The sequence below is a fragment of the Mytilus edulis genome, chromosome 2 (genome assembly GCF_963676685.1).
Source record: "Mytilus edulis chromosome 2, xbMytEdul2.2, whole genome shotgun sequence".
Classification (NCBI taxonomy): Eukaryota; Metazoa; Mollusca; class Bivalvia; order Mytilida; family Mytilidae; genus Mytilus; species Mytilus edulis.
In genome coordinates this window covers 62416731-62435263 of record NC_092345.1, presented here as the reverse complement: position 1 = coordinate 62435263, position 18533 = coordinate 62416731, and the positions used below count along the sequence as shown (strand labels likewise).

Sequence of the window (18533 nt, the reverse complement as noted above, 5' to 3'; positions counted from 1 at the left end):
AAAATCTCATCATACTGACAACGATGTGTAAACAGGCATAAAAGGTTAATCTTTAAAAATAGAGTAAGAGCAGTCAACATTGTGTTATAATCCTAATTAATGTAAAAATAAACAAATATGTCAACAAAGAAAAAAAAGTCATATAAACAAAGCACATAATCAAAAACGATCCACAAGAATACAAGAATTTACCATAACACAATAACACAATGACGGGATGTATAAGTACTGAGCCACGACGCATGCATATTACCAAAAATAGACTAAATACTGAAAAGTTATTACTTGCAAAGACAAAGAAAAAAATACTTTTCGTCTAATAAAGATAATACAAATCGTCAGAGCCTGGAATATATGCTTCAAGACCAGCGTATTTTATTTGTGAAGTTGATACGGAGTATTTGTCAACAAGGTCTTGGTAACTTCCGATGACCTTTTTTCAGAAAAAGGACGAAAAGTTCTTTGACATACTCCCGCTTCATCAACTTTCTGCTCCGACACTGGTGACGTTTTACAAATTCTGAGTGGAAGTTGCAAGCTCTTGAATAACAAATTAGTGGGAAAATGTATATCCTATATGCAATTGAAGTTTGTATATATAAGGGGTTCATTATGATTGTTAGTCGTTTGTTATTAATTTCTAATTGAACAATTCCTCTTTTAATTCTGTATGCTACAATGATAACTATCACATGCCTTCAGGACTTAAATAAACTCAATTTTGGTAGTCTGAAATATTACCTTTATGTGTACATTTGTGGTTTCACAGAAACGCTTTTGAACTAGGAAATGTGTAGACAATGCAATGTTTATATTAAAAGTCTCAATTTTTTTTACCAAGATATGCCAATCAAGCAGATAAATCGCTTAGCATAAGTGTTAAATATATATTTGTAAACCTGTTAAAAGACGTTTTTTTATTTGTCAAAATATTCATAGAGAAGTCGACAAAATTTAGCAAACGCGTTGATTAAGTTAAAACAAACGCATCAGTTTCATACAGGTCCTTTTTGTATCAAGATAACATCACGGAACCTCATTTTGACTGATCCGCTAAGACCTTTGTTTGAAATACCGACCTTTGCATACGGATAATTTCCTAGTTTCATGTCAGCATATCTACCACATGGACCCGTATAGTTAACCAGTTCTTCTTGTGTCTCAGTATCTGTAACTTGGATGAGACAATCGTGCTTGTAAGACCAACGCGTTAAGAATCGTAATGATAACCATTCCTTTTTATAAGGCAATGACGCCTTCCATATTTTCCTCCAGGAATAAGAACCAGTGGGAGAGTCACATAATTCAAAATCATTTTCTGACTTTCTCTTGCATGAGACCAGAGGTGACTTTTCTCGGTATACAAAGCTTCTTGGGTCATATCTCAGGATGAGTAAGACCTGGTCACCTTGTCGTTTGAGAATCATTGGAGGCCATCCTCCATGGGAATATAGCAAATCTGTTCTCCCAAGAAACTCGCCTTTGTAACATGGACCAAACTTTGAACAATATGAAAAAAACTGGTCTGTTGTCAGATATTGTGTTGTGTTTGACGTTATGTTGTAGATCAATCTATGGTCACTTCCACTAGCATACTTTATCATGGACGCTCCACCTCTTGGTCCATTTACTGGTATCTCGTTAAGATCCTTCATATTCATTGTAACATGTAGTTCCTCCTCAAAATATTCTGCATTTTTTGGTTGACGTAAATACTTAGAACATTCAGGGGGAGAGCAAAATACTTTTCCATTGGTCCAATATCCACCGGTACGACATGGAGTTAATTCAACCCTCGAGGTCTCAAGAGGATTATTGCTGAAATTGTAAAAGATTAATATTAGAATTCCTTTTTTTTTTTTTTTTTTAACACTTGAATATAAATTTATTGCACTAAAGCTGTTAACAATGACCTTACCGCTACAGCTTTAACTGTAAGGTACCCTGAAATAGTTAGTATCTATAAGAACAGGGTTTCATATAGATAAGTATTTTTTTCTTAAATTTTATATTAGTATATTACAATTAAATACAATGTGTAATAATAATGTAATACAATTTAGTACCCTGATCTGAAATAAATGATATATTTTCCTTCTATACATGTAATCAAATTAAATAACGCCCATTTAATACTCTTATCCGAAATTGAATGTTTGGTGTCAAATATTAGAATTCCTTTTATACTTGAAAATGTATCATTGGTGTACGTTGGTTACCAATAAACGTTAACTTTGTAGGTATTGATAAATCACGAATTTAAATGTTCAACAAACCACAAAGTTACATTTGGACCTATGCTGACTTTTATATAACCTCGGTTTCAAACATCCAAGAAAATCTTTTTCCTAAGAAAATCAATACCCATGAAAGTAAATGTATGCACAGTTTAGAGTGTTATACAGATTTATAAAACACACCTTCCAATATTAAATGGGACGTGATAGCTGAAAACATTATATATATATAGAAGAAAAGTCGTGTGAAAAAGAGACAACCGAAGACCCTAAAATAATAATATCTCTCGGTTGTTGGAAACAAAATGTGTGTTCCGAAGTAAGTTAAACGATGTGGGCTTTGCAAGTTCGTTAGAATCGAAACTCAAGTAAGTGTCTTTCTATAAGACCGAAGCGTTATTCAAGCCATGGCTCGGCAATCTTATGCTATATATTGCAGTTAAGAGAAAGATTTAAAGTTCACAGACAAAAAAGCAGTGACCAACCCTTTGGACAAATATATATCTGCAAACAAATTGAAATTTTCTGACACGAAAAATATAAAATGTTTCTGTTATATTAAATGAATAAGTCAACACTTGCCTGAGCTCATTTCACAAAGATGAAAATCTTTAAAATGTCAAAAGAAATTCGTCACGGACATTAGTCTTAGGATTTCCATATTGCAAGACTATGTGGGGTGCTTTTAGTATTTTTTATTTGATAAAATTGTAAATATCTATTCATCTCAAGGTTACATTAAATAAGAACATAGTCTTTAGTTAAGCTTAGCACTGGCATAATTGTATAACTACATGAAACGTGTGTTTCTCTTCTCCGTCGATTGGCGAAATTTGAACATGGACTAACTCATGTTGGCTTTACTTTGAATAACAATGATATCAAGTTTTTATAGGAACAGTATAAGAGATTTTGGAGTGCAAACCAATTATAAGCAAACTACTAAAAATAGATTCAAACCAAATATGGTGCCCTATATCGTTTGATGTGTTTGAAAAATTACAGCACATGTTTCTTTATTCATATAAACAGAAATTATGAAATTATTTCCGTTGCAAATTGTTTGCCTAACTTCAGAATATCAACAAATTTTCATCAAGTAAAAGCATAATGCAGGAAAGTTCAATCCTTAAAATGATTAACAAGTCTATATTGGAATGTGTTTTATAGAACTGGCCAATTTAAAAAAAAGCGTTCTGTGAATTTCAGATTCAGATATTTAGATTTATGAGATATCTTAACAGTGAAACTGAAAATATATTTGGAATTACTAAGGCATGTGATATACTTTAATGGCTTTTGCAACAGAACTATGAACATGTAACTCACTTTTTAAAATTAATATCAAACTCAGCAAGTTTGTTGTCCTTGTCGAAGCAGAATCGTGGAGTGTTGTCAGTGAAGTCTAGCAAACCCTGGAAAACAGTGTACATCGGAGTGTTTCCAACGGTCATGCGCACATTATCAAAGTATGTATAATCTGACACTTTTTCATCACTGGCAGTAACGCATCTTAAACCTGTATTCGATGGAGACAAAACGGCTTCTGGTTGTCTGTAAATGAAAAACAAATTAATAAATTTGCTAAATATCATAAACACAGATATTGATAACTTTAAAATGAAAATTAAAAAAAAAGTTCTTTAGCAATTAACTCTGCAAAATTCAAAGACTTATTCGTTGTAACCCTTTAGAGGCAAGAAAGAACATATGTATGCCATGATTGTATAGTTTACTTGGCTCATTGTTAACGGTCACAAACTAGATCCAGTTTTTGAAACATGTTTGGCCTCCGTCGAACTTTCTATTTTTACTATGATATATTTAGTATGGAAATGGGGAATGTGTCAAAGAGACAAATACCCAACCAAACAGTAGAAAGTAACCGAAGGCCACCAATTGATCTTCAACACAGCGAAAAAATCCCGCAAATAGATGTGGGCGTCAGCTAACCTCTAAGCACAAAAGTGTACTAGTTCAGAAAAAATGGATGTCATACTAAACTCTAAAACATAAAAATGAACTAAAATTTAAAAAATAACATGCAAGATTTACAAAATATTAAGGCTCCTGTCTTAGGATAGGCGCAAAAATTCGACAGGTTAAACATGATTGTGATAAGCTTTTATGACTGTTTCAGCGGAATAATACTGTTGCCTTTATTCATCATCTCAGTACCTTTGGTACTGACATTGCTTACTATATTTTTAAAGTTCCCCATTGATGTTGTTCATGTCAACATGTTATTCATGTTGACATAAGATGAATTAAGCCATATGTTTATGTACCTTTTGGTCAAATACCTCCTAAAGTTTAAAAGTATATATACGGCTCTGGCTTTCACGTGTTTTGGTTCTAGCCTTCCTGGTTAAGCTTAATCAAGGAAAGCGCATCGAAACTATAAGGGTTGATGCCACTGCTTGTGGACGTTTTGACCTCGAGGGTATCACAAGCCCAGTAGTCAGCATTTCGGTGTTCACATGAATATCAATTATAAGGTCATTTTTATAAATTTTCTGTTAGAAAACTTTGAATTTTTCGTAAAACTAAGAATTTTCTTTTCCCAGGAATAGATTACCTAGGACGTATTTGGCACAACTTTTTGTAATTTTGGGATCTCAATGCTCTTCAACTTTGAACTTGTTTGGCTTAATAACTATTTTGATCTGAGCGTCACTGGTGAGTCTTATTTAGACGAAACGCGCGTCTGGCATATTAAATTATAATCCTGGTACATTTGTTTTGTGCCTTTGATAATCATTTTAGTGTTATATTCAATTATAACAGTTTTCGAGATGTTAAGACCATATTTTTCTGAATTAAAGCCTAAAAATCCTTTTCTTATTCGAGAAATTGAATTTAACGTTGACATTCCGATCAGACATTGCTCTGTATAAATAATTTTAAAAATACTCAAAGACGCCATTCTACTGCCGTACGGGAGAAGTCCCGATGTCAATATGTCTATATTGTAGTTAATCCCTGGTGTTGTGTCTTAGCAAAGACTTAAAAAAACATATAAATTAATGGATTATTTGATGATCGAAGGCGAAACCGTTATGACCGTTATGATAGTGGATACTGTTACCGTAACACGTTGTCGTGAATTTTATGAATTATCTAAATTAAGTAAGCTCATGCAAATTACTCTTTATTGGCATTTTTTTCAAAATTTATATTCATTTATTTTTACCTTTTGCGTAAGTTCATGAGCATTCAACAATTAAGCACATTGAAACGTCCTGTGAAGGATTAACGCGACAGACTTTTAATATGTGTTGTATTTTTTATATATTATTTGCATAACTAAGGAACTGTTTTTTACAATTATATACAAGCAAAGCAATTATAGACAATACCATATCAAACAAAATCAATATAGAGCAGTCGCTGAAAGAAAGATTAAAGCAAATGAATAAGTTAAACTGCTAATATGAAATCATGCCACGTCGTTGACACAATATTTAGTCGAACAAACTAGCTGAAAAGATCATGACCATCTCCTGTTATTTTATTTTTTTTCTGTTTTTTATTAAAGTTCTTGCCCACACCAGTAACAGATGAAAAATTATACAAGAACTGTTTTAAATTAAGTTTCTGCTTGTAATCTGTACATAAATATATACAAAGAGAGATACAAAAATAAAAAATGCATGATTACTTACTCGGCATGATTGTCGCAGTTGTCGATAGCCAGATGATCTAGTAGCGATTCTTGTGTGTGTCGTGAACTAGACACAAATGTAACCGCTACCAAATACACACAACTAATCGCAAGGAACCAAGACATTGTTTTTAACTGTGGAGTGGTCTGAACAGATGTTTTTATAGTGAGCACATGATAAATTAATGTTATTAACCATTGGCACGATTTCTTTTAATTAAAAGTTACTTAAATCATTTTATACTATTATTTTTAATTTTTCAATGATTTAAAAATATGAATAACAGAATAATAACCTTGATACAGTACTCGGTCCAAGGTTAAATTTATAAAAATAGCAAAATATAATTACATGATGATCAACATTAATTTAACTTTAAGCAACAAATTCAGCTAATACAATATATAATTACAATTTATTAATGTGAAATGTAAGATGTCAAGGTTCCAACAACTTAAATTTTCTCTTCCTTGAATGTCAAAAATAAGAGGTGTAAACTCATAATTCTGAATTAATCTGGAAATATGCTAGAACTTAATAACATAAAACAGGGAAAGGAGCATAGATTTTTTTAATTATACATCTCCATTGCATCAGCTATACCAAAACCTAGTTGATTCAGCACCTTATGATAGAGTCGAGAAAGTCAATAGTAAAAACTGCCGGTGAATATAAGTAGGATGTATCCCTCTCTGAGACAAGATACTTGTATTTAAGATGACTCTTTTTTTTAAAAGAAAAACAGAGTAGGACCAACTCTTAAGATTTTTCTTTTAGTTTTGAATGGGGAATACTTGTGTGAAGTGTATAACAAGTCAAATGTTATTAATCTATTGCAAGATGAAAGATCATTAGATTGTATGTTCTCTAAAAGATCTTTGGATCTTTTTAGTATCCACATCTGATTCCCGCATCCTCTAGAATAGGTAGTTTCACAATAACTTTAAAGTCCTACTTTGACTGCTGATAAATGTTATGTTAATAATTTAGAAAAAAACCAACAATATATCGCTGTTTAAAGGGATACTTGTGTAGTTTAGGTATCCAATGCAGTGATGGAAGATTAAGTTCTTCATCTTTGGTTAAAATTCAAAAGAACTTAGAACAGACCTATGATTATCCAGGATCTGTTCTTTAATAAGTGACGTAATGGTATATGTTGATTTTCCAAGTGAATAGCCAATACATTATTCATTTATCTAGCAGTTTATGTAATGTGATTAAGACACACAGACGACGTTGTTTGGGGCTTTATCTGCAGGGACAACAATATGTTTGTCATGGACGTAGGACAGGTATTCTGCAACATTTCGGTCTATATCGATTGATGTAGCATTAATATTAATAGACCAATTCAGGGTCTTTATTCTGATTTTAATCAATGACCTGACAACCTTAATTCATTCGGAAAGAGTTTTTACGTGTTATTTATCTTGTTTTACCCAATGACTGGCATAATCCATCAGGGTTTTTTTTCTTCAGGAAGTTGTGTTTCCAATTGATGGAGTTCGGCTCACGATATTTCGAGTAATATTACAAAAATACTGAACTCTAAGGAAAACTCAAAATGGAAAGTCTCTAACCAAATAGCAAAATCAAAAGCCCCAAAACATCAAACGAATGGACAACAACTGTCATATTCCTGACTTGGTACATGCATTATATCTTGTAAAAAATTCGTAAGGGTTCCACGGAACCCAGTGTCTCGCCTACTTTTGCTGTTAATCGCAGACTCAACAAAAATGAGGAAAGACATCAATAAAAATTTCCCTCTCGATACTGTCTTTTGATTGAAAGAAGCTCCCAAGTTTGGTAAAAAATCCAGGATAGTTTATGAATCTAATAAATGTTTTATAAACTTTAACTGCAGACTGTATGTAATGTTAACTGGAAGAAAAACTAAGTCCATTTATGGGCGTTTTTCAATAAAAGCGTTCCTTTCAGACCTAAAAAAAATGGAAAATCAACTAGTCTAAAATTTATTTTCAAGAGTTATTTTGAATACCTCTATTATAGACCTGTTTGTAAACAAAAAGTGCAATCTTAAATACTCTTTAAAAGGATATTATTTTCATAATTTGTGTACTGTTTCGTAGGGGACAAAAGTCCCTACGAAACTGCTTCTAAACACACATATTTTTGCAATTTTAAATGTTTTCTATAGACATTCCAGTTTGTTTACTTTATATACTAGAAAAATCTCATTTTTTTCTGAATTGGAGAACCATTTTTTATCGATAAAGATTAGACAATGCTTCACATATGAAGGTACAACTCATGTTACGTAGTGGACATTTTGATGCGTTTCGTAGTTGACAAAACCGTTTCGTAGTGGACAAAAAGTTTCGTAGTTGACATCAACCCTATTCTATGTTAATAAAAACATGATAAAACTTACATGAAACTAACCTTTGTTATTTGCTTTGCACGAATATAATTGAAAAAAGAGTAAAAAAGACTGCATGGTAGTGGTAGTGTCCACTACGAAACGTTTTTCTCCCAAACTTGTTTCATAGGGGATCGTTTCGTAGGGGACGTATTCACAGGTTTTATTTTTTTCTCACAACCCCAATATTGCAATAGTAACAAGACTGACTGTATTCATCAAAGCGTTATTAAGCTGTACACTGATATTTTTTTCATAATTTTAAAACCAGTTATTGAAGGAGATTTGACCCGTTTCGTAGTGGACATTTACAAAAATACAGCATCACTCTGGTACATTTGATGTGCTCAATTTTTCTTACCAACAGTTTAATTGCCGTTATAAAAGCATCACTTCTTTTGTAAGACCCTAATGTTTATATCTCTTGCAAACAAAAAAATACATTGATTTTATAAAACAGTTTTAATGACTTCGTTTCGTAGTGGACATTGTGTTAGGGACACACCTTCTAAAATAAAAAATCCTATGTTAAATGCTGTTTATTTAAATATGTTTGCTCTAAACATACTTTTGAATTACTAAAGAACTTATATTAAGTAAAATTAATATTTATTTCTACATTGTTTTACGATATTTGAGAGTATGAATGTTGAACAGGCGGTCTAGGGACATGTCATTTTGGTTGTTTTGGACCATTCAGGAATCAATATCTTATCAATCCCTCTAAAAAATAAACTGTTTCTTTGCTTAAAAATGTTATATCTAATTCAATGTACTGACTGCACAAAAAATTACTTGCAAAGATCAAACACATTTTTTTTTAAAGTGGCTGGGACAAGAAAGTACGTTTTTATTGAAAAACGCCCTTATAAGTAAAATACGGAAAAAATGATTTTTTTTTTACAAAATTTACTTCTGAATAATATCTTATGATCAGAAACAAGCTTTTGTCTAAGTTTGGTAGAAATCCAGGATAGTTTAAGAACATTATACAAATTTTAAAAACTTAAACCACAGAGTGAATGTTTTGTTTCTGGCAAAAAAGTCCATTTATAAGTAAAATACGAAAAAGTGGAAATTTATTTTTACAAAATTTTCTTCTTGACACTATCTTATGATCATAAACAAGCTTCTGTCCAAGTATGGTACAAATCAAGGATAGTTTATGAAAGTTATTAAATTTTTAAAAACTTTAACCACAGAGTGAATGTAATGTTTCCTCACAGAAAAACTAAGTCCATTTATAAGTAAAATACGGAAAAGTGGAAAATTATTTTTACAAAATTTTCTTCTTGATACTATCTTATGATCATAAACAAGCTTCTGTCCAAGTTTGGTACAAATCAAGGATAGTTTATGAAAGTTATTAAAATTTTTAAAACTTTCTCCACAGAGTGAATGAAATGTTTCCTCGCAGAAAAACTAAGTCCATTTATAAGTAAAATACGGAAAAAATGGAATTTTATTTTTACAAAATTTACTTCTGGATACTTTCTTATGATCATAAACAAGCTTCTGTCTAAGTTTGGTAGAAATTCAGTATAGTTTAAGAAAGTTATTAAAACTTCAAAAACTTTAACCACAGAGTGAATATTTGTGGACGCCGCCGACGACGACGACGCCGACGCCGACGACGACGGAATGTAGGATCGCTTAGTCTCGCTTTTTCGACTAAAGTCGAAGGCTCGAAAAAATGATGGATTAAACCCGATTTTATAGCTAGCTAAACCTCTCACTTGTTTGACAGTCGCATAAAATATTGACAACGATGTGTGAACAAAACAAACAGACATAATAGGTAAAAATGTCAAAAATAGGGATAACACATTTCGCAGCGAAGTGCTTTTGATAATACCGTTTGACATTAGTTATAACATGATTAACCGGATCATACGTCATGAATGGGGAACTATCAATCAGGAGGTATAGACTATAAGTCGTCAATATCATTTAAGATCCTGCTCTACGTGTTTGTTTTTACATTTTTAGTAATGATCAAGGATATTGCCCTAGTTGCTGGAATCTAGACCTTTGTCGGCAAAGGAAAGTTTAAAAAACGATCATGGTTTCGACATCCTTTCGTTAAACCGACGTATACCGATCCGTAAAGGTTATACTCCGTAGACAACATTTACAATTCAGAGTATTGTAATTTCAGTCTTCCCCAATCAAAATTGGTGAATAAAATTGAAAATGGAAATGGGGAATGTGTCAAAGCGACAACAACCCGACCATATAGCAGACAACAGCCGAAGGCCACCAATTGGTCTTTAATGTAGCGAGAAACTCCCGCACCAGGAGGCGTCCTTCAGCTGGCCTTAAACAAATATGCATACTAGTTCAGTAATAATGGACGCCATACTAAACTTGGATTTGGTTTGTCAATAATCGAACGAGGGTTTTATGATGGAGGTACTTCATTAACTCTTCTGAAATGGTAAGGAAAAGTAAGACAATTTTATTTAATATCATCCAGCAAACATATTCTTTGAAACTAGTTCAAATTGTATTCCCATTTAATTTGGCTTATCTGAAGAAGAAAAAATAATCTATCATTCACAATTTCAAGAAAATTTTGAAATAATCAATTTCATTTATTTTTCATAATGCAAAATACTTCTCTTTATTACCATTTGCATGGCATTGTTATCGAAACTAAAGAAATAAGGTATACAGTTGTACAAATATACAAAGTAAATACTCGTTTTAAGAACATGCAACTTTGTCAGACCCTTAATTCATATAAAATTTACATTTAATGTGACATATTTCATTATTTGTTAGTCTGATCGGGTAAAAACTGAAAGTGATGCTATATGGGATGAAGCAAGCAAAGAAGTATATGGTGAAAAAATACTTCTACCTATCTCATAGTGGCTATTTTGATGCAGGACGCGACAAATCATTGTCTTCTGAATCACCAGCACGTGAATGCCATGGAAGGAAGATGATTAGTGTGTCTCCTAAACAAAGATGTCTTATAGAAAGGGGACATAGTTTATAAATAGGACAAATATGCTGTTAAGTATTTATTAATAAAAAAACTTACATATTGCCAGCAGAACGATATTTATTTTGCTATTTCAAACAATCTAGATATATAGAACATGACCGTCACTGTCACCATGTTCTATCGATACATAAAACATGACGGCCAACGTGTATCATCTAAGCTATACAATCCATACTGATAAAGTTTATACAGCTATTCTATGTTTAATTCGAAGATCGTACACATTTGCTAGTTTGTTAGACTTTGAATTGTGCCTAAAATGTAAATATTACGCACTGGTTTATTTTTGAATGTCCAATTAATGTACCAAGTAGTTACTATATTTTTAACACAATATCAGTGTGTAAAATTTCCCACGTTTGAAAAGGAAAGAAAGTATTTTATTCAACCATGCAAAACATTATTTTCATCCAAATGAACACGGATTTAAAACCAATCGGGTCCTTTTTCGGTTATCTTTCAATAGAAACTGCCATCGACAACTTTTGTGTGTGTATATTTTACTTTTTCTAATGAGTAATACCATATTTCTGTCTGGCTTTATTCATTAGTTCCACCAGTAAAGATTCCTCTTGTGTCATCATGAATCGACAGTCCTTTCCAGTTATAGTAAACAGTTCACTCCATTCTGATGACAATATTTTTAAATCAGTACAACTAGAGAAATTTGATGATTGACATCTTTTGCAGTATTCTGTTACAGATTTTCTTGCGTTTTGGAAATATTTGACTTCTGCCAAAAAATTGTTTCCAGATTGTTTTATCCTGTTGAAAAATTTCTCCTTAAAATGCACATAAAGCCTAAAATCTGCGTAATTATATTTAAATAGATTATGTTGATCTTTGTCTGTCAAATTTATTTTTCTTTTCATTTTTTCGCTGTTTATATTTAACGGTACATACATGATATCTTTGATATCCCAACATAATAGTCTCTTCATAAGAATCAAAGATTCATCAAAATATTCCATAATCATAACCAATGAAATTTCGTTATCAAGAAGTCTGAGGTAATTTTCGACTGCTGATTGATTGACAGAATCCTTTATTGAAAGTCCTAAATCTTCAATCATCGAATTGTGAGTATGTGGACAGTCGTGGAAAATACTAGGCTCTTCCAAAACAGCAGATAGAAGTTGTCTGTCTTCAAGGTGCTCACCAAGAAGATCGCGAAGGTATTCAATAAAACCGTAGAAGAATGTGGCAGACGACCACTGATTGACGGGATCCCTGAGTATTCCTATGTAAGTTGTATCAAATCCCATAAATTCTGTAAACACTTTCTTGTTATAAATAGCATGATTACAAATAATATCTATAGTCTTATTTTTTGGAAGTTTCATAATTCTTGAATGGTTCAATATACTCTGAAAACCCAAATAATTAAAACACTCCATATCATATGATTTTGGTAAGGCAATATTTAGTCCATGTGTGTCTCCATAACGCAGAAATATATTTTGGACAGTTGTACTACCAGCTTTGTGAACTTTCAGAAATACCACTTTCTTCTGCGGCTGGGTACAAGTATTAACGTCCTTCCCTTTATTCGGAAACGTTTCCATGATCTGTTCAAGTGACAGAGTATTATATTTGTTATAATCTAGATATCTAAGGTATATGTCTTTCTCCAATTTTGAAGAGGAAAGTTTTGCAATATGTTCTCTATCAAAAAAGGAAATCATACGATTTTGACCACCAAAACGTTCAATGTTGAATCTATGATAATAGTTTTCGATGCCATTCACTTGAATTAGTAGTAAGTTCAACACAATAATACAATATCGAGGCTTATCTGTGTTGCACAGCATACTTTTACTGCACTCTGAAAGGATGAATATAAAAGATGTGCGTAACTTGTGTCATTTATATTGATGATTTTTTTTATCTTGTAGTTGGTGTTTCTACCTAGACGATAGGCTTCAACTTGCTATTATTGCCAAGTTCTGAGCACCGAATTTCTTTGGCATCACTGAAGGGACAAAAATTACAGAATTATAGTAAAATTGATCCCCTTAATGTTCGACCTTTCTTCTGACTTTATTGGCAAATTGGAGTATTTAACTCTTGGATCCAGCTAAAAAGTCTTGTGAAGTTGGTCAAAATCATGTTTACCTCAGTAATTTTTAAAAACCATATCTCGATATCATGTTTAATTTTGCAAACCGTTGAATAATATTCCTAATTGTCTTATAAAAGAAACACATTTAAAGACAACTAATGTCATAATTAAAAGAAACACATTTAAAGACAACTAATGTCATAATTAAAAGAAACACATTTAAAGACAACTAATGTCATAATTAAAAGAAACACATTTAAAGACAACTAATGTCATAATTAAAAGAAACGCATTTAAAGACAACTAATGTCATAATTAAAAGAATATATTAAGAAAACTTTAAATAAAAAAAAATAATTTTGCAATTATCCTATATTATATATACACCGAGGATATCATTGAGGTAAATACTTGTCTTTTAGTTAAGATTAGGATGTTTTTTTTTTTTTTTTTTTTTTTATAGTGTTGGGTGATAACTCATTGACGATCACAGAATATCTCCTTTTATTTACAGTTGGTTTTTTTCTTGGTCAACTTGAACAACAATTCACTTCAATCTTCTTTCGATTTTCATGCTTTCGTTTCTTGTAGACGTTAGGCAAATCTAATTGATTAGTGTATAACTAAGTTTTAACCAGGTGCTCCGCAGGGCGCAGCTTTATACGACCGCAGAGGTCGAACCCTGAACAGTTGGGGCAAGTATGGACAAAACATTCAAGCGTGATACAGCTCTGAATTTGGATTGTGATCAAATTTTTTGACATTACATGGGTTTTTTTTACACAAAACAAATGTCAAGATTTTACAAATCAATTAAAGATTTCTTCAAACTTTTTAAATCTAAAATTAAATAGTTGACACAGCATAGGTTTCTGACAAAAAATGAATGTGGTCTAATGAACTTAAAAGTTTTTTTTTGCCTTTGAGCAATTCACTATGCTGTTGAATATTAATCCTCTCAAAAAAATGTTTGAAGAAATTTTCTTTTTATTTATGAAATCTGAAATGAGAAAAATTTAAACCCCCCCTTTTTTTTCACATCCCCGTTTCCCTTTTTCCAAAACTGATATCAATTCAAATTTCTAATGGAGTTTGCAACAATAACTACTCTTTTAAATACATCATAAAATATTAAAATGTAAAATAAAGTGCTTGTTATCACTGAATGGTAAAGATTGGGTGGTAGTAAAAGTGAATATACATTGTTTATTGTATAAAACAATAAAAAAAACTTCATCAGCAACATTTTATATTGGCAAATTGAAGTTATTTACATAAAGTTATTGGCAAATAAAAATAGAAAATGACATCATAGTCATGTCTGGCAAATGTCCAACATACATTATCTAAAAACATTTTAGATAAGATAAGGAAAAAAAGCTTCATCAGCAACATTTTATATTGGCAAATTTCCAATGAAGTTATTTACATAAAGTTATTGGCAAATAAATATAGAAAATGACATCATAGTCATGTCTGGCAAATTTCCAACATATATTATCAACTACTATTCTATACAAAGAAAGATAACTCCAATTGAAAATTAATTGCTATTGCACAATATTGTGCAATTAGATATTTCTTGCTATTGTGCAATACTGTGCAAATTGAAAATTTCTTGCTATCGCACAATACTTGATATGGAATCCTGATTTGGACCAACTTGAAAACTGGGCCCATAATCAAAAATCAATGTACATATTTAGATAAAGCATATCAAATAAGCCCAAGAATTTAATTTTTGTTAAAATCAAACTTAGTTTAATTTTGGACCCTTTGGACCTTAATGTAGACCAATTTGAAAACTGGACCAAAAATTAAGAATCTACATACACAGTTAGATTTGGCATATCAAAGAACCCATTTATTCAATTTTTGATGAAATCAAACAAAGTTTAATTTTGGACCCCCATTTGGACCAACTTGAAAACTAGGCCATTAATAAAAATCTAAGTACATTTTTAAATTCAGCATATCAAAGAACACCAAGGATTCAATTTTTGTAAAATCAAACTAAGTTTAATTTTGGACCCTTTGGACCTTAATGTAGACCAATTTGAAAACGGGACCAAAAATTAAGAATCTACATACATAGTTAGATTCGGCATATCAAAGAACCCCAATTATTCAATTTTTGATGAAATCAAACAAAGTTCAATTTTGGACCCTTTGGGCCCCTTATTCCTAAACTGTTAGGACCAAAACTCCCAAAATCAAACCCAACCTTCCTTTTATGGTCATAAACCTTGTGTTTAAATTTCATAGATTTCTATTTACTTATACTAAAGTTATGGTGCAAAAACCAAGAAAAATGCTTATTTGGGTCCCTTTTTGGCCCCTAATTCCTAAACTGTTGGGACCTAAACTCCCAAAATCAATACCAACCTTCCTTTTGTGGTCATAAACATTGTGTTAAAATTTCATTGATTTCTATTTACTTAAACTAAAGTTATTGTGCGAAAACCAAGAATAATGCTTATTTGGGCCCTTTTTTGGCCCCTAATTCCTAAACTGTTGGAACCAAAACTCCCAAAATCAATCCCAACCTTTCTTTTGTGGTCATAAACCTTGTGTCAAAATTTCATAGATTTCTATTTACTTAAACTTAAGTTATAGTGCGAAAACCAAGAAAATGCTTATTTGGGCCCTTTTTGGCCCCTAATTCCTAAAATGTTGGGACCAAAACTCCCAAAATCAATCCCAACCTTCCTTTTGTGGTCATAAACCTTGTGTTAAAATTTCATAGATTTCTATTCACTTTTACTAAAGTTAGAGTGCGAAAACTAAAAGTATTCGGACGACGACGACGACGACGCCAACGTGATAGCAATATACGACGAAAAATTTTTCAAATTTTGCGCTCGTATAAAAAGAATTATGGTGTTCTCAGTCTCAACTATGTATACTTGTGCAAATAGGATTAAAAATAAGGACACACGAATTTCTTGCATTAAATTTACCCTTACTTAATGAAAATATATTAAAAAAAATATACATGTATCTAATGAACATAAACTGACTTACTTCGATGTCTTTCAACCTGGTGTCATGATACATCTGTATAAAATCAATTTGTATAACTGAATAATCAACTCATTACTGGTATTAACTATTGATCTATAATTTTAATCGAATATTCAAAAAATGTAAAACTTTACTTTGATATGTGTATTAAAGAGAAAAAATACTAGTGCTGTGTATAATAAATTATAGTTCATCAACCCATGCATGACTAATGGCAACAGTAGTATATACCGCTGCTGTTCAAGTCATAAGTCGATTGAGAGAAAACAAATTCGGGTTACAAACTTAAACAGACCTTTTATAGCGGACTATGCGGTATGGGCTTTGCTCATTGTTGAAGGCCGTACGGTGACCTATAGTTGTTAATGTCTGTGTCATTTTGGTCTCTTGTGGACAGTTGTCTCGTTGGCAATCATACCACATCTTTTTTTTTATATGAAACAAATCAACTTTTAAAACTTGTAGTGTAAATTTTGTCGTTCTTCCTCATAACTAGGTTAGACTTGTTTTTGTGTTAGGAAAACACTCCTGTTAATGAAGTCCGTATATTCCTGTGAAGATTCAGTCACATTATTCTAAACCAGTAAATAAATTTCATTTGATACTTTCCGATAATATCAGCACACAATAAATTGTGTGTAAAGATATGGGGAAGATACCACAGTGATACTAAAACCCACAAGTCGAGGCAAACTGAAAACGCCATGGCAAATAACGAGGAAAAGATTATCACGTCTACAAAACAACATAGAAAACTAAAGACTGAGCCACACGAACACCACCAAAACCTTAGGTGATCTGGGGTGCTTCAGAAGGGTAAGCAGATCTTGATCCACATGTAGCATCCGTCGTGTTTTACATGTAACTACAAACCCGTCGATAAGTTTAATTCAGTAGGTCACATACGAGAAAAAGGGAACAAGATGAGAGCTTCAAGGCTGCTCTCCAACACTGTCAGTAGGTGTCTATCTCTTCAGTTGAATAAAAGCCAGAATTGGTATCTGCAACGTACACATACAGACGGACATGGAATGTCAAACATTCCATAATTCAAAATGTAGGCTCCCTTTAGTTACAGGTAGGATTTTACGCTCGTTGCGATCCATCCAAAACCCTTGATATAAAACTTGTAGATATGAAAAAAAAATCAAGATATGAAGCAGACCTTATACTTTCGGTAGTATCCTAAATATCAACTTCACTGAGATATATCATTAAAATGTAAGTTATTGAGTGACAGAATATCACCAATATATCAGATAGTGAAATTAAACTTTGCAAGATGCTTTTCTCTTTGAAAAGTTTCTGAAAGAATGTCCATTGAAATACCAACTGTCTGCTGAAATATATCAATCCATCAAATTCGAAAGTTATACAGTTAATAAAAACGTCCAGCATTTTTTATATCGCCTTCTCAATCAGAGTATCAGTTTGATGCTTCACATAAATTTATATTTCTCATTACCTTTAACAACGAATATGTATCTTCTTTTTATATTTTCGTACAAAAAGCCCATGTAGTCGATTTTTCAAATCAGTATGGGGATTATAAAGTGTTAAGAGTAGAACAGAAAGAAAAATCTAAGGGTTTAATATTCCTGCAAAAGCAGATTGTTGTGGTTCATAAGTGTTTCTAATTTCTCGTTTTATAGGTATATTAGACCATTGGTTTTCCTGTTTGAATTGCTTTACACTATTCATTCATAGCTTGCTGTTCAGTGTGAGCCAAGGATCTGTGTTGAAGGCAGTACTTCGATTATGATTGTTTACTGTTTATACATTGCGACTTGGATGGAGAGTGGTCTCATTGGCACTCATACCACATCTTATTATGCATAATTACAGATTTTCTGAAATTTTTAGGTTAACTTCACGTTCATCTGATCATGCTTAACATGTTTGCAATTTACAATTTATCCTGATTCCTATACATCTTGTCAAAGGCAAGGAAATGCCATAATAGTTTAAAATCAACATTTTATGGCCACATTTTTTCCAAAAATATTTTGGGTTGTTAAAACTTGAAATATTCATATGCTGACCATTTTAACCCTGTTAGTTTTTTTCTTATTGATATAGATTAATAGATATTAGCTAAATATGTAGTTTGATCTCTATGTTCTATATTTAGACATTGCAGTCATGT

The 18533-nt window shown here is 31.9% G+C and overlaps 3 protein-coding genes across 3 annotated transcripts in view; all 3 read right to left on the bottom strand.

The window, feature by feature from the left end:
- The window catches only part of LOC139512619 (nose resistant to fluoxetine protein 6-like), a 499632-nt gene that overhangs the window by 391234 nt on the left and 89865 nt on the right, over positions 1–18533 (bottom strand). The window lies entirely within an intron of this gene.
- LOC139512625 (uncharacterized) lies at positions 903–6081 on the bottom strand. The gene is made up of 3 exons (XM_071300370.1): positions 5903–6081; positions 3567–3791; positions 903–1818 (listed from the first exon to the last, which is right to left on the bottom strand). Exons 1-3 carry the CDS (start codon positions 6025–6027, stop codon positions 996–998), a joined length of 1173 nt encoding a protein of 390 aa, XP_071156471.1. The 5' UTR covers positions 6028–6081; the 3' UTR covers positions 903–995.
- Positions 11341–16510, bottom strand: LOC139512624 (galactose-3-O-sulfotransferase 2-like). Its single transcript, XM_071300369.1, has 2 exons — positions 16388–16510; positions 11341–13126 (listed from the first exon to the last, which is right to left on the bottom strand). Exon 2 carries the CDS (start codon positions 13110–13112, stop codon positions 11811–11813), a length of 1302 nt encoding a protein of 433 aa, XP_071156470.1. The 5' UTR covers positions 13113–13126; positions 16388–16510; the 3' UTR covers positions 11341–11810.